The sequence below is a fragment of the Artemia sp. Qi Xiang Cuo genome, chromosome 1 (assembly GCF_049724085.1).
Source record: "Artemia sp. Qi Xiang Cuo chromosome 1, ASM4972408v1, whole genome shotgun sequence".
Lineage (NCBI taxonomy): Eukaryota > Metazoa > Arthropoda > Branchiopoda > Anostraca > Artemiidae > Artemia > Artemia sp. Qi Xiang Cuo.
Window position 1 is genome coordinate 96882659 of NC_142794.1, and position 26608 is coordinate 96909266.

The following is a 26608-nucleotide window of genomic DNA, read 5'->3' on the forward strand; positions in this document are numbered from 1 at the left end:
CGATATTCGAAGTTGAAAGATACTTAAAGACATTTGAAGATATTTGAAACTGAAGTTAAAGACAATTTGAAGTTTAATTCTGAGAACCCCATCGAGCAGTACAAGATAAACGATATTTGAAGTCAAATGATATTTGAAGATGTTTGATTTTAAATTTAAAGACAATATATTAAAAGAGTCACCATAATATGACGACAACCCGTTTCAAAAAGCACAAATGAAAAATTTTAAGCAAGAATACATTCTCTATGTGCCTCAAAAAAATCAAAAAAAAATGATATACTGAGAAGAAAAACACCGACACCTGTAGTGGGAAGAATCATTTCTCAGTTGACTATTAGAACGATATTTAACGGTCATTTCCCAGTTGACTATTAGGGAAAACTTACCGTGTAAAGACAACTAGACTCGAACTGTTCCATGAAGAAACCATAACGTAAGTGCTTCGAAATTTTGCCACGACAAAAGGAGTGAAGGACAGTAATTTACAACAGAAGGGTGTAGTACACTAAGGATGAGAAAGGTGATGAATAGATGTGAAGCTACATGTGTTACTTCCTAACAGCTTTGACAATGCAAAAATCTCAATAGTGAAAGTGTTTTAATGTCATCAGTGAATATGTTTAACAAAATATTTTATTTTATAAATAATTCATTTTTGTACAACAAGTATAATTATGTTTAATATTATTTTGTTATTCATTTAACTCTGTGTATATATTATGTATTAATTCATATATAATTAAAAAACAAAAAAAAAAAAAAATAATTTAAAAGTATAATAGTCCCAACCTTATTGTAAAATTAAAATTAATCATTGTTAGATATATAAAAAAAAAAAAAAACCTTTAGTATATTAGCTAACCTAGAGCCAAAAATAATATTAGTCCGGTAGATGAATCTTAGATAGGGATGTAAAATAAAATAAAAAAAATAATTGAAAATTTTTTAAATTCCTAATGGGCAGTAACTAATGACGGGGCGTCATTATTTCATGAGAAGGGTGATATGTACCATGAGTAAGATGCGATGTATTTAAAATACCAAAATAAATTTAAAGATAATTCCGATTTCTTATAATTAAGATAAATCTAGTTGCAAAAATTAAAAGTCCTTAATCAGCAAAAAGAGAAATTGCATTTCTAGCTTCAGTCAGACAACGGCGCTAGTCGTTCGAATTTCGCTAAGATAATTGTAGCAAAAAAAATGCAATGCATAACATTTCTAAGGAAGTTTAAAAGGCAAAAAACTGTGTGAACTCCTGAATCATCTGAAAAATCTTAAAGAGATTATTGGACGAAGATTTGCGTCCTTGGGTCACTTGGTCCAATGGCAGGCAGTCCCTACAGCGCAGGACGAAAGAACTGCGTTTGGGAGTGGGGTAAATGTGCGTTTTTAATTTTAATCTTAAGTGAGATCTGAAACAATCAATGTTAAGTTAGATCTAAAACGGTTCGTACCGCAAATAATCTCGGTCACGGTTATTGTCATAGAAGTGACCCGTTGCTGTACAACTAAGCATGTAAGTTCAATAAATCTATTGTCTTTTTATATGTGTTTGTTTCTCTTATATGTCTGAGTCTAGTCCGATAATAGGTAACTAGTTCGCCAGTCTCCATGGTAAATGCTCCCAAAGGAATCTGATCTCCAGATAGTCCGAGAAGAAGAGGCCACGCTTTTTCATTCCTACAAGCACCAAAAGTTGTCATCGCCACAGCTTAGAAAGAGTTTCTAACCCCTGCTAACCTATAAGAATTCGTATCTCTTAAGCAAGATCTAATTGCGCCGTGGAAACAAAGCTCTGAGACGTCAAAACTTATAGTTTAATAATCCTTAATTATTACTAGTAAAACATTTACATAACACTGCTAGTACATAGAGAAAACAACAAAAAGTCATGTAGATGGCTTTTTATAGCCTAGGCCTACATGATTTCATTTATAGAGTAGCCTAAATAAAGTCATACAGATGACTTTTTAATATATCATTCTACTATAAAGCATAATGAATAAAGTCATACAGATGACTTTTTATGTCTCCTGCTATTATAGAGCAAAAATAAATAAAGTCATACAGATGGCTTTTTATACCTTATACTATTATAGAGCAAACATGAATGAAGGCCTATATATGAATTTTTATGCCTTTCTTTTATAGATCAAACTTCAATAAAGTCATACAGACAACTTTATACCTCCTGCTAGTACATAGAGAAAACAACAAAGTCATACAGATGGCTTTTTATACCTCATACTATTATAGAGCAAACATGAATGAAGTCCTACATATGATTTTTTATGCCTTTCTTTTATAGAGCAAACTTCAATAAAGTCATACAGATGACTTTTTATGCCTACTGCTAGTAGCCTACATAGAGAAAACCACAAAAAGTCATACAAATGGCTTTTTATAGCATAGGCCTACATGATTTCATTTATACAGTAGGCTAGCCTAAATAATGTCATATAGATGACTTTTTAATATATCATTCTACTATAAAGTATTATGAATAAAGTCATACAGATGACTTTTTATGCCTCCTGTTATTATAGAGCAAACATAAATAAAGTCATACAGATGCCTTTATATACCTCATACTATTATAGAGTAAGCTTAAATAAAGTCATACAGATGACCTTTTATACCTCCTGCTATTATAGAGCAAACATGAATAAAGTCTTACAGATGACTTTTTGTTGTTTTCTCAATGTATCAGTGGGGTAATATAATTTATTCTGTATAACTTTATTTGTACTTCTCAACAATAATTTGATGTTAAAAAGTCATACAGAAGATTTTGTATCATTCTTCATCATTTCTCTAGAAATAGAAATATATAATTACAAACATACAAGGTATAAAAAGTCATTTGTAAAGTATAGCATATATTAAATATGTAACCTAACCTAGGTACCTTTTTCTCCCCCTAAACCCCCCAAAAACAACAGTTTAAATATTGTCAACACATTGGAAGCCATGCTAAGCATTAATTACTGCATAACAGTGTCTTGAATTAACCCATACAAAATGGGTTTTCTGTTGTATCTCCAGTTTGACATATATAAAAGAGTGCATTTAATATAAAAATACCAAGTTATCTGTAGGACTTTGTTATGTTTGCTATATAATGTCATCTGCATTACTTTATTCATGTTTGCTCTATAATAGTGTAAGATATAAAAATTTATCTGCTTTACTTTATTCATGTTTGCTCTATAATTGTGAGATATATAAAAAGTCCTCTGTATGGCTTTATTTTTGTTGGCTCTATAATAGCATGACCTACAATACTTCATCTTTATTGCTTTATTGACTTTTGTTCTATATAATAATGAGGCATAATGTCATTTGTATGACGTTTTAACATTCTACATAATAGGAGAAAGCATTATATTGTCTTCTGTTTGACGTTATTCTGCATTCTATATACGAGTAAATGACAATTTTCTATTGCTCAGTTATAAAGAAAATTTTTTCTATATTGTCATATGTACGTAACCCTTTTCAACAGGATGTCATCAGATTGCTAACAGAAAAGAGCCCACAGTAAATTTTCAGTGGGTCTTATAAATTATCTAAGATGAAACTGAAACATCACTTCATGCCTTTTTTATGCCTCTTTCATAATTCAATAAATCATAATTCAATAATCATCTGCATTACTTTATTCATGTTTGCTCTATAATAGTGTAAGATATAAAAAGTCATCTGTATGACTTTATTCATGTTTTCTCAATAATAGTGAGAGATATAAAAGGTCATCTGTATGACTTTATTCTTGTTGTCTCAATAATAGCATGAGGTATAAAAAGTCATTTGTATGACTTTATTTACGTTTGTTCTATAAAAGAATGAGGCATAAAGTCATCTGTACGACTTTTTATCATCCTACATAAGAGGAGAAAGCATGATATTGTCTTCTGTTTGACTTTATAGGCTACTGCATTTGGTCAATATCTACCAAATCATATTATTGAGTTAGTAATAAAGTGAATACACCATTTGATGCCTTTTTTTATGCTGATTATGAATATAGCCGGTAAAATTCTACTTTAGCTACTTTTGGCTATCTTGGGAAGGGGTTAGGTTAGGACATTGAGACTTTCAGGGATGGGTCTACAGGCTAAAGTATGTCCCAGGAAGGTATTTTGAAGTACCTACCTCCACTCCTTCTCCCTCTAGAGGGTCATGAAATGTGCCTACATGACAGGTCTATACCCATTGCAATTTTGACAAAACAACATTTTACCTTAATTTTCAGTTATCAGTTTCTTTTTCTCTGGCTTTAGCTCTGAAAATGCAATTTCAGTTATTTGAGCAGAATTTTAAGACATATAAATAGTTTATTTTCAAAATTTAGGAAATGTATTTGCATATCTTTAAAACCTTATAAATTGAGATTGAGCAAAGTTGGGAAGCTGAAAACAATTTTGTTGTACTTCATTTAAGCAGAAGATCTATTTTGCAAGGTTTCACTTCTATGACTCACATATTTTTAAACGTCATCAAAGGTCAGGACCCTCTAGAGGGAGGAGTGGAGGTGGGTACTTCAAAATAACTTCCCAGGGCATACTTTAGCCTGTAGACCCATCCCTGAAAGTTTCATTTTCTTAACCTAACCCCTTTCCAAGATAGTCAAAAGTAGCTAAAGTAGAATTTTACCATATAGCCTAATAAGCATTTCTATTGGAAATGAATTTAAGCCCCCCCCCCCCGATATAGGCTATACCTAACCTAACCCTGAATTGGCATATATAGGGGGGCGGCAGAAATTCATTTCCAATAGAAATGCTTATTATATTTATAATCAGCATTAAAAAAGGCATTGAATGGTGTAGGCCTATTCACTTTAGTCCTAACTCAATAATATGATTTGGTAGATATTGACCCTGCATTCTATATAAGAGTAAATGACATTTTTCTATTGCTCAGGTATAAAGAAAATTTTTTCTATATTGTCATAGCCTATGTAGGTAACCCCATCCCTGAAAGTTTCATTTTCCTAACCTAACCCCTTTCCATGATAGCCAAAAGCAGCTAAAGTAGAATTTTACCGAAGAATCTAATGGTAATATTTTGAGTTTATTAAACCACATCTTCCAGAAGTTTTCCATATTTTGCCTACAATTTTAGCAAAAAAATTTACAAACCATCCAGATAAGCCTCCAAATACAGCTTGCTTGGTATTTGATGTCTTTTTGAATTCATTGTAAAGATGAGCAAAGAAATTAGTTTCTCCTTTACTAGGATCACCCACAACCAAATCCTTGAAATTAAAGGATTCTATTTTATCCTCACTGACTTTTGCCATTTTTTACTTTAGAGAGTTTGTTACTTTATAGCGACATTGCCAACGATCTAAATTGCCGTAATTTTCTGAGCCAAATCGTACCGCAGAAGATTTTCGCCAGACAATTAAAGCGCTTTACGTCAGTTTCTAAATCACCCATAAAAATTCTAAAATAAACTGAATTGCATGCGACCCTTTTCCACCCAGATCTTCACTCTCTCTCTCTCTCTGAAACCGATCTGTCCATCGTTTTTTTGTGTGGATACTAGTTTGAATTTCCTTTTGCTTCGAGTTTGTTTTTAACGAAATATTGTTTTTTTTACACATATGCTAAAGACCTAAATGAAGGGAGAGTTTGAAAAAGGAAACTTAACCTGGTAACTCCAATTAAAATTTGCTGAAGAATTTCAGAAAAATTGGATTACCCCATGAAATTTGAATGCACTGTATTGTGCTAGGATCTCTGAATTACATTTGGGTTGCAGCCGTAGCTAACAACCTAGTAAGAGTTACAATTAAAACGATGTTATTCCAAATTCCGTTGTACGCTCCAAAAAACTTTAGCCCGCACAAAAAGTACGTGGTTTTACAATTTTTTCTGGTTTTACACAAAGTAAGAGGGTTTTGTTTACTTCACCTGTGTTTAAAATGATGTTTTCATTTTTATATTACCTACGTTCTTTCATAGTAGTAAAACAGGATCAAACCGTTGCTGAGGATTCGCCAGCCGAGGTAATTTCTAAATTGCGGCAATTGTGTATCCAATTAATGCGAGCCTAACAGAAATAAAGATGCGTCCATTTTGAGTACCATAAGATTATTAAGTATCTAATTCCTCAAATCAACACTTAGCTAATATAAAAGACCTATCTTCAGGTTGGTAAATAGTGTGTTTTATTATGTTTTAGAGGTAATTACTTGGCAAGAAAAAAAAAAGGACTGTCATCCTAATCCAGCAATTGAGATAAATGTGCACTTGAACGAGGTTTTGACCTTACTCATCCATCCGACTACCTAGGACCAAAAAGTATAACCGAACCATCAACCAAATAGAAATGTCCAAATCCATGCAACGTCGTCATCAATAAATGTAAGTCGTTGTAAATTTACAAGCAAAAGCTCCTTACACATAGCGAAATATTTCCAAGTAGAACCTTCCATTAGGGCTCATCAGAAAAAATACCACCTGCCTTAACGGGTTTCGAGGCTTTACTTTCTTTACCCGGCACAGTGGAGCCTCTACCATAAATCTATATGGTATCCCTATGTCAGGTAAAACTTGTGAAATACATGCATACTAGTAAAGCTATTCAAAATTACATACAAAATGAGTTTTATTCTTTCCTTAATGAAATCCCAGTGGTCATTGAGCAAAGACCATTCTGGAACAAATCAAGACTGGTCCAGATGTGACTTATAAAAAAAGTCTTTTGTTGGTATCCAGAACCAATTACAGATTTAAAGTTCTTCAAGCTTGTTTGATAACAGCCTACAAATTCAAAATTCCAAAAAAGAAAAGCGAAAGAGAAATTAGATTAAAATATCATTCAGCATTTCTTTATAATTTTTTGTATATTTACCTAAAAGTTCATGATACATAAAACTAAATTTTTTAAATTGCCAACTAATTTTTTTGGCAGAAAAACCTCTTAAGATCAGTTTTTCCCTCAGCTTTTTACATCTATTTTTAAAATCTGTGTAATTACTGCATATTTTTGCATACCTAAATAATTGGAAATAATCTGGAATTAATACGTTGAAAATATTTTTTTGAGGAGGACACTCCCCAACAACCCTCAGGGCAAGGGTTTTAGGTTATAGCCTGGGGTATATAAGGTTTTTATAGAAGGTGTTGTCATAGAAACTGCAAAAGGGGCTCATTTGATTGGAAATTCGATTGAATATAAATGTTTTTATTTTTATAACTTTAATAAATCAAGTAATATTAACATTTTGATTACTAAATATCAGTATATGTATATTAAACTGACAATGCACATTCATTTGCATTTTTTTCAGTAAAGTGCAAATTATATTCTGGCCTTGGGAAGGCATAGGGGTTTTGAGCCCAACTTATGTTAATTTCTACTCGTTTTAAGTTTGACTCGGTTATTTATTTTAATTTCGGTTCGATTTGGGTTTCATTTATTTATCGATACTGATTTGTGGTAGTTTCGAACTTGGTAGATTATTTGATTTTATTTTTGCTCATTTTTGGTTTATTTTTGTAGTACGGTAGTGCCAATTTACGAATTTCTCTTTTAATTGATTTTCTTATTTTATTGGCTTCGTCCGGTTTACCATTTTTTAAAAGCTTCAATTTGGTTCTAATTACTGTTTTTATAGTTTGGTTAATAAACGGTTTAACGCTGGAGTGCGTTTTATAAATCTTTTTTTTTTCTGGGAAACAAATTTTATATTTATCAATTAACTTTCTCTGGAACGTAGCCATTTTCTCATCAAGATTTTTTAAACTATAATTATCAGACCAATCTTCAGTATTTAGCCACATATCCAAAGAAAGAAGGCCAGAAATTTTAAGAGGGTGATAAGTGCCATAAGCTATTGAGAAAGAATGCTTAAAATTGGAAAAGGGGAGTTAAAGAATCCAAAGATGATAACTCCCACTGAATGAGGGCATAGCTGAGGAACAGCTGTAAAAGTTATACATATTAGTTAAAATAACATCAAGAGAGGTATTTCCCCGAGTCGTTGGTATTTTAACAATTTGCTCTACTTTAAGTGAGTAGCAAAAAGAATTCATTTTAAGCTCGTTGGAATCGCCAACTAAGCAAAGGCCAGCATTGGGGTACTTAGAAAGAACAAAATCAGCACTTGTCTGCAATTGCTGGATGAATTTAGGGTTTGAATCGATTTTGGTTGGGGGAGTAATAGAAAACAGCTATTGCAATAATATTAAATGGACGAGGGAGTTCTTTGTTTTTTTCTCCATACCCGGGCACTTGGTATCGAAGCAGTTGTCGTAGAAACTTCGAAAAGGGCTGATACGATTGGAAATCGGAGTGGCTAGTACCCTTTTTAATAGTCAAAAGTGATTGGAGGGCAACTAGCCCCCCCCCCCCGCCCAGCATTCCTCCAAACACATTCAATAAAAATTTTGAGATAGCCATTGTGTTCAGCGTAGTCGATATCCAGATAGAAAATATGTTTTTGAGGAGGACACTCCCCCACAACTCTCAGGGCAAGGGTTTTAAGTTATGGCATGGGGGCATATAAGGTTTTTATAGAAGGCGTTGTCGTAGAAACTTCAAAAAATGCTCATTCGATTGGAAATTCAAAGAGCTAGTGCCCTTTTTAATAGTCGAAAGTGATTAGAGGGCAACTAGCCCCCCCTTCCCATCATTTCCCGAAACACATCAAATAAAAATTTTGAGGTAGCCAATTCGTTCAGCGTAGTTGATTTCCAAAGAAAACATATTTTTGAGGAGGACACTCCCCCACAACCCTCAGGGCAAGGAATATAAGTTATACCCTGGGGTTTATGAGGTTTTTATTGAAATGTTTGTCGTAGAAAGTTCGAAAAGGGCTCATTCGATTGCAAATTTGAGTGGCTAGTGCCCTTTTTAATAGTCGAAAGTGATTTAAGGGCAACTAAACCCCTTTTCACGCCCACTTTTCCCCAAACACATCCAGTCGAAATTTTTAGATAGCCATTTTATTCAACGTAGTTGAAAGATTTGGAAATTAGGTCTTTAAGGATGACAACCCCTCCCCCGACAGCCCTCAGGGCAAGGGTTGTAAGTTATACTCTGGGAGCACATAAAGTTTTTATTGAAAGCGTTGTCGTAGAAACTTCAAAAGGGCTCATTCAATTGGAAATTGAAAGAGCTAGTGCCTTTTTTAATAGTTGAAAGTGAATGGATAGAGACTATCGATCTCTCACGACCACCATTTTCCCAAGTATATCGAATTAAAATTTTCAGTTATTCATTTTGTTCAACGTAATTGAAAGTTCTGGAAATTAGGTCTTTTAGGATGATAACCCCCTCAGAGCTCTTAGTGCAAGGGTTGTAAGTTATGCCCTTGGGCATATAATTTTTTTTTAAGCGCTGTCGTAGAAACTTCGAAAGAGCTCATTCAATTGGAAATTGAAAGGGCTAGTGCCTTTTTTAATAGTTGAAAGTGATTGGACAGCGACTAACGCCCCTCTCACGCCCACCATTTTCCAAAACACATCCAATAAACATTTTTGAGATATCTCTTTTGTTCAACGTAGTTGAACGTTCTGGAAATTAGGTCTTTTAGGATAATAAACCCCTCAGAGCCCTCAGTGCAAGGGTTGTAAGTTATTCCCTGGGGCCATATAACATTTTTATAGAAAGTTTGTGCATAAATCATAGGCAGCGCGATCGCGCTGCCTGAGCAAAGAACGGGGACACTCGACAACGAGACAAGAAACGGGGACTAAGTAAAGAGAAATACACTCCCCCACAGTCCTCAGGGCAAGGGTTTTAAGTTATGCCCTGGGGCATATAAGAACAATGTTGGCATAATGTATTATTTATTATTTTTTTCTTTACAGCAGGGTACTTCGTATCGAAGAAGTTGTCGTAGAAACTTCGAAAAGGGCTCATTCAATTGGAAATTGGAGTGGCTTGTGCCCTTTTTAATAGTCGAAAGTGAGTGGAAGTTGATTAACACCCCTTCCACGCCCACAATTTCCCAAAACACATCCAATCAAAATTTTGAGATAGCCATTTTGTTCAGCGTAATTGATTTCCAGATAGAATTTATGTTTTTGAGGACAGTCCCCCTTAGGGCAAGCCCTTAGGGCAAGGGTTGTAAGTTATGCCCTGGGGGCATATAAGGTTTTTTATAGAAGGTGTTGTCGTAGAAACTTTAAAAAAGGCTCATTCAATTGGGAATTAAGTGCCCTTTTAAATAGTTGAAAGTGATTAGAGGACAACTAACCCGGCTCTCACGCCCACCTTTTCCCCAAACACATGCAATCAAAACTTCCAGATAGCCATTTTATTCAACGTAGTTTTAAGTTCAGTAAATGAGGTCTTTAAGGATGACAACCCCCCACAGCCCTCAGGGCAAGAGTTGTATGTTATTCCCTGGTGGCATATAAGGTTTTAATAGAACGTGTTTTCGCAGAAACTTCAAAAAAGGCTCATTAGATTGGGAATTGTAATGTCTAGTGCTCTTTTTAGTAGTCGAAAGTGATTGGAAAGCAACTAATACCCCTTCCACACCCACCATTTCCCCAAACACATCCAATAAAGATTTTGAGATAGCCATTTTGTTCCACGCAGTCCAAAGTTCAGGAGATTATATCTTTGAGCAAGGACACTCCCCCCACAGTCTTCAGGGCATGGGTTATAAGTTATGCCCTAGGGTTACATAAGGTTTTTATTGAAATCTTTATCTTAGAAACTTGAAAAAGGCCTCATTCAATTGGAAATTCAAAGGGCTAGTGCCCTTTTTAATAGTCGAAAGTGATTTGAAGGCACCTAACCCCCCTCTCACACCCATCTTTTCTCCAAACACATCCAATCAATATTTTAGATAGCCATTTTGATCAGCGTAGTTGATTTCCAGATAGAAAATTTTTTTGAGGAGGAAACTCCCCCACAACCCTCAGGACAAGGGTTTTAAGTTCTGCCCTGGGAGCATATACGGTTTTTATAGAAGGCGTTGTCGTAGAAACTTCAAAACAGGCTCATTCGATTGGAAATTCAAAAGGCTAGTGCCCTTTTTAATAGTCGAAAGTGATTTGAAGGCAACTAACCCCCCTCTCACGCCCATATTTTCTCCAGACACATCCAATCAATATTTTAGGCAGCGCGCTAGCACTGCTTAAAACAAATGTCAGGCCAAACTATAAATTATAAAAAAAACGAAAAGATTTAAAGTACTATTTTCTTTTTCTCTGAAAAGAATATGTCAATATAAAGCGAACAGAAATTAATTAAAAAAACTTTTTCCACAAAATAAGTTTTTCAAAGAAAAGCCAAGAACTCCATTAAACAAAAAATGAGCAAAAATAAAATCAAATAATCTACCAAGCGTGAAACTACCACAAATCAGCATCGATAAATAAATGAAACCCGAAACGAACTGAAATTACAATAGATAACCGAGTCAAACTCAAAACGAGCAGAAATTAACATAAGTTGGGTTCAAAACCCCTAGGCCTTCCCAAGGCCAGAACATAATTTGCACTTTACTGAAAAATGTATAATTTTTTTTACTTTTATTACTTTAATAAATCAAATAATACTAACATTTTGATTACTAAATATCAGTATATGTATATTAAACTGACAATGCACGTTCATTTGTATTTTTTTCAGTAAAGTGCAAATTTTGTCCTGGCCTTGGGAAGGAATAGGGGGTTTTGAGCCCAACTTATGTTAATTTCTGCTCGTTTTGAGTTTGACTCGGTTATTTATTGTAATTTCTGTTCGTTTTGGGTTTTATTTATTTATCGATGATGATTTGTGGTAGTTTCATGCTTGGTAGATTATTGGATTTTATTTTGGCTCATTTTTTGTTTAATGGAGTTCTTTACTTATCTTTGAAAAACCTATTTTGTGGAAAAAGTTTTTTTAATTAATATCTGTAAAGAGTTGACAGTTTGTATAATTAACGGTCATTTTCCCAGGGACTCAAAAATCAGAAAACTAGAGCAATTATTGATATGATGTTTCTGTTAAGAATATTTGTTCAGATATAAGGAATTTCAAGAGCTTAAAACTACATACATGAGACAAATCTCGAGAGTTTAAATATTTGGCTTGAAGTTGTGACACCTTATCAGATTCAATGGCCACGATCAATGTTTTGAATGTTTTTAGTAGTCCTTGGCCAGAATGATGGTTCTCTTACAAGGAATAAAATATTTGAATTTTTTCCTTCAAGATACTTTTTCGTACTTCTGTGAATATTGTCAATCAATAAAAACATCACCATACACAAAAAACATCAACAACAAACACAATTTTTTATATTCATTTTTGTTTTTACGAGTCAGACAAACATTTTTTTTATGGGGGGGGGGGGGTCAAAATACCCTAACTCCCACCTCCCCTCGTACGGCCTTGTTGTCAATTACCATGATATTTTGTCTGTGAAGTAGAGTTTGTAATTTTTTAACTTTAGGGGCCAATTTTTCCCCTCCGATTGGTATCCCTTATTAGTATTGATTAATTCAAGATTTCTTCCGCAAAACTGCCAAGAATTCTCTGGATTTTCAGGGTATTCTTTATCAAACAATGCCCAATGGGTAAGTTAGTAATTCTAGCTTTATTTTCGAATACCTTTATATTAGAGATATGATCATCATCTTACATATGTGAAAAATTCCCTGGAGGGAATGTCCGTCGAGGAGAATATCCATAGGGGTGGGGAGAATTTTCCAGTAGAAGTTTATTCACGGAGTTTCCCATTAAAATAACCTTTTTTGTCATCTTAATTTTAAAAATGGAAAAACAACCGAAAGTGGACTTTTGGTTGCTATATGGCACTTTATAATTGCCTTATTAAGTCAAATATATAAAAAAAAAGATTAAACATTATTGGAAGGATGCTTACATCTTGCCTGTACACAAATGGGGCAATAGAAATGAAGTTAACATTTCTCGACCAATTAATCTAGCATCTGCAATTGGGAAACTACACGAAAGTATAGTCAACTTAGCCATTATGGCTCATTTAATTACTAATAGTCTACTATCACCTAATGAAGTTGGATTCCGTCCCAATTGATCAGTCGAAAATAACCTGATTGATACATGTGAGCATGTCTCAAAACATATGAATGAGGTATCGCTTGTTGACATGTTATTACTGGATCAGGCCAAAGTATTTGATAAGATTTGCCACATGAGACCAAACTATAAACTTTGTGCAATGGGTATCAATGGCGATGCTGTCCACTGGATAATGCAATTTCTTACCAATAAAAAGCAGGTGGTAAGGGTATTTGGAGACAGAGGATCAATATTCTTTTCGGAATCAACAGGTTTAAAAATTGGAGTCCCCTAAGAAACGGTTTTGGGTCCAACTTTACTTGATACTTTCATCACTGACGATCCTTTAATCACAGAAAATATAATTTGCTTGTATGCGCATAATTCCAAAATAATTGGCCCCTTCCATAACCCACAAAATGCCTTAGTCATTCAAGCTGATCTTGATGCATTCTCAAGTTGGTCAAAATCTTGGCGGCTTGAATTTAATAGCCAGAAATGTAAAGTCATTTATCCTGGAGCAAATAACCCTCTGCGCCAGTATTTTATGGAATCCAGCGATGGTTCAAAACAGCCACTCCTATGCTGTCAGGGCAAACAAGATCAGGGAGTTTTGTTTGATGATAAGCTTAAGTCTAATTTCCACGCACAGTCTGTAATAGCCAGTGCCAGCCAAACTTTTGATTTAATCTCCAGCTGTGATCACCAAGCTCTTAAAGAGCCTGATCAGACCGAAATTGGAATTTGGGATGTGTATTGCTAATCCAGTCAAAAAGGGTGATAGATCAATTCTGGAATCAGTGCAGCGAAGTGCAATTAAATGCATTAAGGGATTTCGAAATCTTCGACATCCTACTCAATTACATCAACTCAAATTACCACCTCGCAAATATAGACGTAGGCGAGGAAATGTATTATTGACATACATGTCAGTACGTGACCAGAGTGTGATCCCCAGCCTGTTCCAAATAGTCAGTTCACCAAATGCTAAAGGTTAACCTTTGAAGCTTTACCGGAAATTTGCTAACACCAGGCTGCATAACAAATTCTTTCCTAATCGCGAATTCAGCCCATGGAACTCCCTTAGCCAGAATGCAGTTATGTCTCCCAGTATTGGAGACTTCAAGTCTGCAGTTGAAAAAGACTGATGAAAGAAATTTTGGCTCACAGTATAGGATGCACATAACGAGTTGAGTCATCATCATCAGTACCGGCGTTCCCAGGACTTTTCTATACGGCTTGCAAGGGCGGTTTAAGGTAAGTTAAGTTACACCGAGCTTATTAAAATAGTATGTAAAATATCTCAGGAGCAGTTAAGAGTATTAAGTTGCAGATTTACAAAAATGTTGGGGAGATACTGAGCTTAATCAAAAGATACTGTGTGCATTTTTCTTGTCAGAAGGACGTACAAACAATATCCCAAGAAAATTTAATGGCTGTTGGTCAAAACTTTTAAAGAATGTTGAGGGGAATATTGAAATAAATTAAAAGATACAAACTAGAACTAAAAAATTGGACTAAGATATTGCATCCTTACGCTTGAAACGTGAAAAACTGAAAAAATATTAAATAAATTAACCAATAACAAAACTTTGGCGATGAAAAAGTAAAGAAATTAATTTAAAAAAGAAACCAAAAAGAGGTTTTCCAAGGAAGAGTAAAGAGCCAAAAACTTTCCTTTACAGTTACAATATCGGAAAACAATATTACAGTGAAATGAAATCTTGAATTGATGGGTTATTTTCCGATATTAATTTAATTTTTAGTAGTTTTTTTCCAAGGACTATTCAAGACATATATAGTTTTGAATAAAACGCAAATGATAATCAGGCTAAAGACTTTTGCAGTTAGGAATGGGAGAAGAGGGCAGTAGCCAATTTCCTGTTTGTAGTTATTTTGTTCGTTTTAAGCTTCACATAAATGTTCAATTTACTTTTTACTTGTTTTAAGATTTATCTATTCATTTATTTTAGTACGTGTTATTTGTTTGTTTTCTATGATTGTTTATTTAATTTTGTTTGTTTCGGGTTTCTTTTATTATTTAACAGTAATTTCTGGTCATTTTGAGTTTGTATTATTATAGGAATTTATATCTGTTGGATGTAAGTTTAATACGGCTGTAAGTTTTAAATGGGATGTTTTTTGATTAACTATTAGCAAAGATGGTGGATACATTTACGATGTGAAAAGTAAAATAGAATCGGCCCAATGTGTTTTCCATTGTTGAAAAAAAATTGGTTGAATAGGAAGATAAGTCTTAAAACAAAGATTATAATATTAAAGTCTACATTAATGACAGTGGTCAGTCTTGTTTTGAGACAAAGATGTTTAAGAAGACGGGGGAGGGATTCGCAATTGTTTCCCAGAGAATTTTTTTTACGGATAGTCTTTGGTACCCATTTAGCAGACCGTATTTCAAACAGGAAGTTTTACAAAAAAGTATGGTTCTATCAAACTTTATGTGGTTATAATGAAAAAAATTGAGATACCTTGGACATGTATCATGGACATAGAATGATAAATTGTTGAAGATTATCCTTTCCGGTCATCCATCTAGTGCACAACCAAAAAGCGGATTGTCCCTATCCGGGTCGGAATTAAGTGATAAGAAATTTTTTAAGGACTTCTTAGGTGTAAAGTGGGAGGCTCTGAATAGATTGGGATAGTGGAAGAGCGTATGCAGCTGCGTTTGCCTAAGGTGACTTGTTGCTTCAATGAGTTGTTAGTAGTAGGATTAATTGTTGTGGGGGTATTGTTGTTGGTTTAAAAGTCATTTTGTCTTTGTTTCTTTTGGCTACTTACTGCATTTAACTCCCCTGCGGACCAGTTTTGCTGGTTAGGGAAGGTATTAAGGGGCTTTCTAATTTTTTTTTTCAAGTTTATGTTCTATTAGTAAGCAGTCCATGTTCAAAAAGAAACGAACGAGAATTATTATTTAGTCTCTTAAATTCTTGTAGTATAAAAACTTACATGGACTATAAAGCATAGCAGTACGATGGTGTATGTTAAAATAGATGACCCATAGAACGCTTTTATTTCCCCATATCTATTCTGTGCTGGTAGTTTATACATCGGAGATCCAAATGCTGCAGAATCGGCATCTGAATCTCCTACAGGGAGGAACACTTTTATGACTTCTGGCGTTTTTCAAGATATGCAACGTTCATTGGTAATCTTGCTATTTGAGCAAAAGTATATAAATTGTACAAGCAAGAGCCTTCTATCCTTAGATATACTTAGGAAAACCAAATTTAGTTGTGTTGGAGCACACTGTGTTCGAGCTGCATTGTTGATTAAGCGACAAAACTTGGTTGTTACTTTTCAGTGATGGGAATGGCTTTAAAGAATCAGGAAGAAATGTCACTTTCATCTATTGAAATACAGATCCTTTCAGAGTTTGATAGGTATGTTTAGACCAAAAGAGTGTATATAACTAGATCAATATATGGTAAATTTTTACCAAATCATATTACTGACTTACGAATAAAGTGAATATACCACTCTATGCCTTTTTTATGCTCTTTCCAAATGTAATAATCATTTTTGTTGGAAATGAATTTTACCCCCACCCCTATATGCCAATTCAGAGTATATATTTGCACATTAAGGGGGTGAGGGTAAAGTTTAACCTTACTTCCCATTTACATCATAAATAAAATTTGCCCCCCCTTTAATGTGCAAATAGCCTATATACCCTGAAGTGGTAAATATGGGGGGGGGGGGATAAAATTTGGTAAAGTTCTACAAAATCATATTATTGAGTTAGGACTAAAGTGAATACACCATTTGATGCCCTTTTTTTATGCTGATTACGAATATAATAAAACATTTCTATCGGAAATGAATTCCAGCCCCCCCCCCCCTATATCTGCCCCGGCAGAGTTAGTTTTGTTATAGCCGATATCGGGGGGGGGGGGGCTGAAATTAATTGCTGATAGAAATGCTTATTATATTCGTAATCAGCATAAAAAAAGGCATCGAATGGTTCATTCACTTTAGGCCTATTCCTAACTCAATAATATGATTTCATAGAACTTTACCTAAAATTCTATCAGTTCTATTCTATATCAATTCTATAATCAGTGTCAAGCTTTCTGTCAGTATAATCAAGCTTTCTGTCAATTTTAATCATTTTGATTTCACAATAAAATTGTGAAAGCCTTGGAATGAGAATTTGTGGCTGAATAATTTCCAGTGGGCAGATAGATTTTGAGCAATATATGGTTTGACAAGTTTAAAACTAAGAAAAAATTAGACCATTTGGGTGTATCTCTGTCTCTTTAAAGCTAGACTACCAGCTTTGTATTTGAATATTCATTCTCATTTATATGTATGTACTTAGGCTATATTGTTTAATCCTAGTTTAATATTAAAAATAAATCAACTTAAAAAAAGTGTTGGCTATCTGACCTCCTTTGAATGATCTTGCACAATAAATGCCAAATAACTATGTTAAGCTATTTAAGTTATATTTTATTAAAAGTTGGTGTCAATCTTTTGGTTATATTATTACTTGTAAGTATAACTTTCATAACTTGGGCAATAGTTTATTTTAATAGAAATATGACCTTACCTTAAGTCATTCTTTCTGGTAGTAAGGACAAAACCTGTAGAAATTAGTCAAACATGATGGTGACCCAGCTCATTGGGTTCATCCTAACCTGTGAGTTATGAATTGCTGCACCAATATCCATCAACTTATTATAGTATGAGTTGGGTTAATTAACTTTGGGTTAATTAGATTTAACTAACATAAGAGTGAAATTAACGGAAAAGGTGTGCTTAAAAGCGAATTGTGGAAGGATCTGGATTTTTTTCTACTTCTTTCAACTAAGAAGTGAGTTGATAATTAACTGACAAAAAACTTTTTTATGAGACTTTAAGGTAGTGCATCAATTAAAGCGTTGGAAAAAAGCCAAAGTTGAACCTAGTGTAAAGAATGGGAATTGAAGGTGTGGCAACACAGCACCTTGTATTTGTAAGAGACCTCAATTTGGTATTAAAAAGGAACAAAAATTAATTTGAAAAAAGTTTTTCAAATTAAAGTATTGAATGGTATTAACACTTAAAACGAATATAAATTATTCTGTATATGAAGGCCACTCTATCCCATCACCCTTGAGCTTTTTGAAACAGTTAGAATTTTCCATCATTACTTCAAGATCATAAGCCCCCCCCCCCCCCTTCAAGAAATAGAAAGTTAATAACAAATTAACTTTGGGTTAATTAGATTAGGGAAGTAAATATTAAGCCAAATAATGTAGATGGCTTTGTCCTGGATTGAAAGGCTGATGAAATTGGTTTTATACCAGCATTGATAAAGTAGTGATATGACAGGATTCAATTTTGGCCAATAGTGTGAACAAGTTACAGACAAAATAAAGTAGGATCTTGACCAGAGTTAAAAAAAAAGAACCTTCAAATGGAAAAATATATTTACCAATGCTCAAAATAATATTAAGTAGTAAAGTTCTGCATGATAGACTGTTCATAATCTTAGAAACCAACATGGTTGGGGGGATTGTAGCCTTTAGATATGAATTCAGAGCCTAAATTATGTTCTACAAAGGTATTTTCAAGTATCTGTCTCTATCCATCCCCTAATTCTATGACTTAACACATCAAACAATGGTCTGGAATGGTTTCAGCAAGTGTCTTTTTTTTTATTTTGGCTTGAACTTACTTTTAATTAACTTCAGGTTTAAAAAACATGATTCAAACAATTTGAGTTAAATTTTAAGCTAAATTAGATTGAAGTTTTAAATTGAAGTCTTTTCAAGCTCTTTAAAACATCTTAAATAAAGGGTTATCAAAGATATGAAGGTAGAAAGTTAAATATATGGCATTCAATTTTAAAATCTCTACCAGTAGTGCTGATCTCTGTTTCATGGTCCTTCACCCAGGAAGTGCAATGGGGGGCTGGAGGCTATCTATCCTGGGCTTTTGCACATTCTTCCTGTTTACTGTCCTCAGATTTCTCCTGGTACCCATTTAGAAATATTAACATCAGCCCTTGAAAGGATCATCCCATTGCATAGCTGAGGCTCTGGATTTATTCCTGAATGTATTATTTACCTTTACATCTTTTCACCAAAATCATTCTCTTGGTAAGTGTAATGTTTTACTCCTATCAACCTCTGATGGCTTGAGGTGGGAAATTGAAAACATCAATCAAAACCACATTTAGGCTTAATTTATTATTAATATTCCCTTTTATATGGTATAACAACTTCCAAAACTCTTTAAAAGCTGGTTTTCTCTCCTTTTGGCAAAATATCAGGAAAAAAAGAAAGCTGCTTTTCCTTACCCTTCTTTGTTACTATAGAAAATTAAAAAGCTAAACAAATAACAATATTACACATTGTACCAGTTGTGTAGAAATTGCAACATGCTTTTGTTGAAATTGTAACTACCATACTGAATTTTGTATAAGCTCAGTTGAAAAGTTTCTCAGAGGGCAAGTGAAATCTAGAGTTTTAACTGGGTATACTAAATGGTTAATGTTTTTGACATCTGAATAGTGTCATTGTTTATATTTTGCGCAGTAACATAAATCTATGAAAATTGGGGGGGGGGGGATATTATATATTTTTCGAAATTTAGGAAAGGGTGCCTGTTTTGTGTTTTTTTTTACTGCATATACCAAAAAAGGCAGTTTTCAATTAAAGTACAAAAAAATGTGCTATTTAAAACACCCCCTCCTCCTAGTGAGTACAGTGTCCAGTCAAGGGAGTGTTTATACAGTTCTCATACAGTGGAGGGAGTGTCCCAGGTGACACTCCCTCCTCCTACATTCCCCAATTGACACCACTTATTGCATGTGGTAAATTCATATTCCATCAAGAAAATGCAAACAGCATGCAGCTGAGAACTGCAACATAATAATGGCCTTTTATTATTTTAGTTTTGGAGATTATACATATTAAATTTGAGCAAATCTGCTTTTGTCTTATTTTTTTTAGTAATTGATATTAATTTCAAAAGTAGGCCAGGGCTAGTTAATTTAAAAGGTAGGAGTTTGCAGGACACATTATCCTAGGCACTTTTAAAGTACAGAAGTTCAGTAAATGTAGCAATTTCTGCTCATAAAAAGTGGCAAATAGACTTGTCTTACTGCTATGTATGTAATAAATAATCCAATCAAATTCTTTGTCCATTTAGTGGTGTTTTTGGACTTGTTTATCTCCTGCGTTAGCTGCTTATTAGCTTGTGTGTTTTTGTTCAGAAAGTTTCAAAGTATTGATACACAGGCACAATTGTTCCAGTAATTTATTGTTAGTACTCTATATGTAATATATGATAGCTCTTTTGATTCTCCCCTCAGTTTGAATTTTTTGCTGTGAGTTAATGGAAGGGTATTTGGAAATGCTCTTTGTACCTTATTTTTCACTCTGCATTTTTTTTTGGCAGTCTGGTAACAACCTTGATTTAGGTGTATTATGTCTTTTTGTAATTGCTCCTCTTTTAAAGTGGGATGACATTAATTACTGCATTTGATTAAAAATGATTTTAAGATTTTTTTTGCAATGCCGTCAGTTCATAGAAACTAGAGGGAGGGGGGAGTATATTTTTCAAAATTAGAAGGGAGAGGATTTTTTCAGTCCTTCTTTGAAAACACAAAAAAAATCTGACAAAACACAAAAAAAGTAAATCAAAATCTTCCTGGGAAGATTGGGATCAGTGGAGCTAAAAATTATTGGGGATAAAGCAAGTTAACATCCACAAGGAAGAGCTAGAGAACAAGGACTAAAGGGGTCTGATGACTACCACTTCTCAATTTAAGAGTGAGTATTGGTTTGATGCTTCACCACCCCTTTCCAAAACCATGCTGTTTTCCTCTTAAAACATTATCTACAGAATCTTAAAGTCTTAAAAGTAAAAAAATCATTCCAAGTAATTTGACTCTTACTGAAACCAAGCTAATGCTTCTATACTTACCACATTCACTCTTATCATCTTTCTTATACTGGGCATGAATTAAAGTTGTCATTGAATTAAACTTCATCATGGATTAGCACAATCTCAAAATGTTCTGACCATCTGTCTTTAAATCTTTTCCTTTCACTAATTGTGTCCCTGTTCCTATCTTTAACCCTGAAAAGTCCTCATTTACTATTTTTTCCCAATTTATTAACATGCCAGTACAACATTTACAGTTATGCCATCTTGCTGAATGTTGTGAGACCCTTGGCAATTATCCATGGCCTCCACTTCACAGCTCCCTTTCCACATGTCCTCCGTAAGACATCATCTGCTACTTCACAAACTATATTCCTAAAATAATTCAAACCGTCTTCAAAATTTTTGAACTTTGTCTCTGTAGTTTAATATTTAACTTTTCCTGGAAAGGTCTTCTCAAGTCCTGGAGTCTAGCAACATCATAACTTCTCAAAAGGTGGTTACCCCATCTAAAATAGAACTTTAGTTTAAGCATAGACACTATTAGATGGGGATGTTTACTTTTAGTATCAATATCAACACTCCTTTATACCTTAGTATTTTGTATCAATTCTGCCAATCTTCGGTTTACTATAACATAATCAATGAGGTGTGCTGTCTTATTCCGTATTGGTATAACAGATTGTTATACCTACGTAATTACAGTAGTATATAACCATTACTGTTTTCTTTTCCTACACTGAATCTATCTTAGCACTTCATTGAAATTTCCAATAGGTGCATCAGTGTTGTGCAGTGTTAAGCTGTTTCATGCTAATGTTGATTTGTTGAAGGACTCCAAAATCTTTAACGGTTGCATGTGTAAATGCAGGCAATTAAATATGAAAAGTAGAGCGGGGACATAATACTCCCCCTCTACTCTTGAAATCTTTAATTATTGGAATTAAATCTGAAATTCCACTCACAGAAAAATATTCTACCTCATGAAATGCTCTAAAAAATTCCCCAGAATAAAGACATATCCAATTTTTTTTTTTCATATTTCTGAAGATACACCCTTTTTGCCTTTGGCGCAGGGAATTTTGAATGTGCTACCACACATTCGGGTTCAGTGCTTGTATTAACCCTTAATTCAGTATTCGGGCCTTATTCAGCTTGTTGAAGCCTCTTAATGTTTTTTGGTGATTTTTCTTTATTATGAGTTCTTGATTGTATGTAGAAGGTCTTTTTTTTTGTCTGCGTGTTTTTATATTTTGTTTTTCTTTCTATTATCTTGCATATGGGGTTTCAAATTAATAAGTTGAGATTTAGGGCATCTCTAGAAACAGGGAAAGTCGTGATTTGCCTTGGTGAGTATGTTATTGGGGATGTATTTTAGCGTGATTTTGTCCATCATTTATTTTCTGCAAGGGGTTTGGTTGAAGCTGATTTTTTAAGACCTCTGAGTTCATCATGAAAATTCACATATTGGATGAAGTCACAGGAATCATTTAATGATTCCTGCGACTATGGTTATTGTATTTGTAGCTGGAGATGGTAGAGGATAGAATGTTTTTTGATATGTATGTGGCTGTAGTTCTCTCTGTTATCATGGACTCAGGGGAGGGGTGATCCCCTCCCCCAAGCGAAATTGATAAGACTCCTTCCTAAATTATAATATTAAGTAATAAGAATTTATATTTGAGAAATAAGAACTGGAAAATATTCATTGTTTTCAAATTTCATTACACACAGAAAAGTTATTCATAAACAGTCTGTGGAGTGAACGCAAGACTGAAACGTTTCTGTGAAGTGAGAAAAAAAAAACCAGTGGAGGGTAAACCAGGTGCGAAAGGTTGGACGGTGACGACAGTTTTGTGGCCAGAGTTGCTACCCCTAGTGATTTATAACTATTTCTTGTGATTCTTTATTTTGCCTTGACAAACAAATCACTAAATCAGCATATAAACTACTAGATTACTGAAGAAAATTTCTAAATCAAACCAGAAATCACTAAAATCTAGTTATTTTTTTCCTCACCGGGGGAAACCATGGTTGTGGCTTGGTATGAGAATGGAAAGGTTGGTATCACTTATCAGTGCTCCCTGGAGACAGAAAAAAAAATCAAATTGTCTGTTGTGGCTAATTGTTTGTGCATCTTGTTCATTTTCACATCTGGTTAGAGAAAGCTTGCCATGGTGAGTCACATTTTGTTTATATTATAAAAGAATGAAAGTATGAAGCATAGTTGTCTGTTTGTTTACTACTTGATTCAGAAGAAGGAATAGTAGATGGGACGAATGACTTTCGGTACAGTATTTTTTAAGTTTCATCTCTACTTTGTATAACAAGTAGTTACTATTTATCTATAATTATAATCTATAGTTTATTTCCCTTACTTGATAGTTTATACTATAATTTCTAAAATGATTTTCAAATTACTTAAAGTGTGTTACCAAGTTGTGGGCGGGGTTGACATCTGCAGAGTGAGTTACATTGCAGCGGCATCTACCTGCTATTTACTCAAAACTTTTGTCATAAAGAGTTTCTCAGGAACAAGACTGGCCAAACTTACTCCTACCTTACAAGGTTTCTAACACTTCGGGGTCATTCTTTTGACCTATAAACTATTTGTTGTGAACTTGAGAAAGACAAAACTGAAAAAAAACAAACTTTTTTTCAGCTTGGCCAACGGGAGGCCTGCAGTAAATTTGATTGCAGTAAATCCTTTTTCCGATAGGCCAACGGGGGGGGGGCCTAGATTTCAAATAATAATATTGAATCCAGCCATTTGATTTCAAAAAATCCTTTTTCAGCTTGGCCAACGGGAGGACCTAGATTTCAATTAATAATATTGAATCCAGCCATTTGATTGCAAAAAAATCCTTTTTCAGCTTGGCCAACGGGATGGCCTAGATTTCAAATAGTAAATTGAACACAGCCATTTGATTGCAAAAAATCCTTTTTCAGCTTGGCCAATGGAAGGACCTAGATTTCAAATGATAGTATTGAATCCAGCCATTTGGTTGCAAAAAATCCTTTTTTCAGCTTGGCCAACGGGAAGACCTAGATTTCAAATAATAATATTGAATCCAGCCATTTGATTGCAGTAAATAAGGAGCCGGAGTAGGAAAAAATTTTGTTTTGAGTAAGGAAGCACATTTTAAAAGTAACAATGGCTAACTTACGCTACTAGAGCCCAGGCTGGCCAACGTGATGCATCTCGGCATGTGTCTGTCATTATCTCTTTCTCTTTCCCCTTCATTTTCCTAACTGTTTTAAACAACAGTTGTTAGCATCATTTAGCTGATTCTTGTCGGCTTAAAAAACAAACTGGGCTCCTTGAGTATTAAGAGAGTCTTAAAAGACAGTTTCAAATAAAAATTATACACTATTTAACTGACTCATGTTGACATAAACAAGTTTGATCCCCTTTTATTAATAAATAACGAAGTTGAGATATTTTTTCTCCTTTAACCCCATAGGTCAAAACAGAAATATTGGCCTAATAAAAATATTCTTTCTCTCTTCAACCCGGGTTTTTCTCTACCTCTGACTTTAAAAATGGCTCTATAAAAAAAGTGTCAAAATTTAAGTTTTAGGTAAATCTCTTAAACATAAAAAAAAATCAAATGGATAGTGTTTTAGTGGATTTTCCGCTTTTTAAAAAGCCGTCCCTATTTCTACCACCTTAGTCCAATCTTAGTCATTAACGAACTCGATAAAGATTTTCTTCCTTCAGGTTCTTAGGAATTTTAGCAAACTCTACACAAAATAACAACACTATCGTGTTCATAAGAAGTTGGAATCGATTTGTGTAATATATTGTATGCATAAGCTTTGGAATTTATGATGACTTTTAGATGCAGGGACAAAAGATGAAAAGACTCCATAAATTTTTTTTCTCTAATGTTGTTCCATAATATATAATTCAATAGATATCATTTCTTTAAGTTATATCTGAAAACAAACGCTAAAATCATCATTACTTCTGTGGAATAAAGTGTTTCGTAACAATGTTGAATATAGATCGAAATATGTTATTACACCTTTTTAACTTACTAATAGATTTATGGAGATGATGTTGTGATATAAAATATATAAAAGATAACTACGGCCCGATACAATCACTATTTATCTAATTAGTGTTTTTCGATTATATTGGTGGTATCGCAACGAGCCTTACTGTGGCCATGTGATTTTTCCTAAGAGAGACCACTAGAACCTACCTGCCTAAGTTTGATTATATCATGCCATAATTTTTTTTTTTTATTTATTTTATAGTATGTAAAATATTAAGGTGTGTAAATTTTTCGAAAATGAAAAAACATGGCAAATTGGATCAAAATAGGTTTTCACACATGATGGACCCCCCCCCCACTATCGTCCCATCACTTGTAAAAAGTTACAACACCTATTGCAAGACTTGTTTTAACTTCCCCTTGTGTTACTTTATGTCAATAGTACCAAGCCTTAACACACCTACTTTGAACGAAATTCTAGATAGAAGGGTGATGTCCCACTTTTCCTTCCTAACACGGCCGCCCCTCCCAAATCAAGGCTCTGGATCCGTGCCTGGTGCTCTCTGTTAATGGTGTTTTATCAGTCAGCCGGGTAAATATATTCTAAGGCGACACTGGCTATACATGACATATGAAACTAAGAGAGAAAAGAAAATAATAAAAAAAAAAAATGGCGAGAAAACGATGATTTTTTTCAGCCAGTGGCAAAACATGAAGACGAAGAACAAGCAAATAATTTCGACAAGGACCTCCGCCAAGTCGTCCTCTGTGCTAAAATAAAGAAAAAAAAAGCAACAACGAAAATCTAACCTTTCGAAGTTTACCCGACAACGACAGAACAGACACTCTATCATTCTGTGGTTGTCGGGTAAACTTCGAAAGGTTAGATTTTCGTTGTTTCTTTTTTTTTGTTTAGCACTGGGGACGACTTGGCAGAGGTCCTTGTCTAAATATTTGCTTGTTCTTCGTCTTCTTGTTTTGCCACTGGCTGACAAAATCCTCATTTTTTCACCGTTTTTTTTTTATTTTTGTTTCATTTATTATTTTCTTTCCTCTCTTAGTTCATAAGTCAGCCGGGTTAATTTTTTTTACTCTATGGATTGGACATAAAGGGGAGTCTGTTGCTTTAACGTTAGATAGATAAGCCGGATAGATCCTGGATTCAGAGTTTGATGGTGTTTGACCATTGATCCTGGTAGTGTTAGTTCTGGTATATAGTATGCGTTGTCATTTATTTTATGGGGTAATAAAAAAAAAAAAAAAAAAAAAAAAAATGCAGATCAGCTGACTGTGTAAAAAATAGAGTGATTCTCAGAAGATCATAAAAATAATGATATCCGCGGCTCTCAGCCTCCTCGTGTTTGTACCTTCATATTTTGTCATAAGTTTTTTCTTCTTTCAGTCGTCAGTTTGGATGCTTACAGTTTAAGACGCCCGAAGAACAGAGGAAGAAAGCTCTACTAGAAAAGGTAAAATTTCAATGAAAATATAATATTCACTGCCATGTATTGGGTAGAATAGGTTGTAACCAGTTTGTGAGAAAATAAGAAAAAAGTTGAGAAATAATAGAAAAACCAAAGCTTAAATATATAATAAATCCTAACTTGAATGTATAAACATACCAAACGAGCAACAGAGCCTGCTGGCCTACATGCATAAAAAAAGGGCATTGCATATTGTTGTTTGTGAGGACAAGAGCT

General features: G+C 34.0%; 2 protein-coding genes and 1 long non-coding RNA gene across 4 annotated transcripts in view; 1 reads left to right on the forward strand and 2 right to left on the reverse strand.

The window, feature by feature from the left end:
- LOC148956966 (FUN14 domain-containing protein 1B) overlaps window positions 1-5322 on the reverse strand; it is a 78316-nt gene extending 72994 nt beyond the window's left edge. For both annotated transcript variants that reach the window (XM_089087979.1, XM_089087983.1), the window contains exon 1: window positions 5151-5322. In XM_089087979.1, coding sequence (XP_088944105.1) covers window positions 5151-5311 — 161 coding nt within the window. In that variant the 5' untranslated portion in view covers window positions 5312-5322. The remainder of the gene's footprint in view (window positions 1-5150) is intronic.
- Window positions 5323-16227: 10905 nt separating this feature from the next.
- Utx (Utx histone demethylase) overlaps window positions 16228-26608 on the forward strand; it is a 135095-nt gene continuing 124714 nt past the window's right edge. Inside the window, exons 1-2 of the mRNA XM_089087991.1 lie at window positions 16228-16412; window positions 26311-26377. Coding sequence (XP_088944117.1) covers window positions 16336-16412; window positions 26311-26377 — 144 coding nt within the window. The 5' untranslated portion in view covers window positions 16228-16335. The remainder of the gene's footprint in view (window positions 16413-26310; window positions 26378-26608) is intronic.
- Window positions 21183-26608, reverse strand: part of LOC148956968 (uncharacterized) — a 31053-nt gene continuing 25627 nt past the window's right edge. Inside the window, exon 3 of the long non-coding RNA XR_016141666.1 lies at window positions 21183-21416. This is a non-coding gene — a long non-coding RNA (uncharacterized LOC148956968). The remainder of the gene's footprint in view (window positions 21417-26608) is intronic.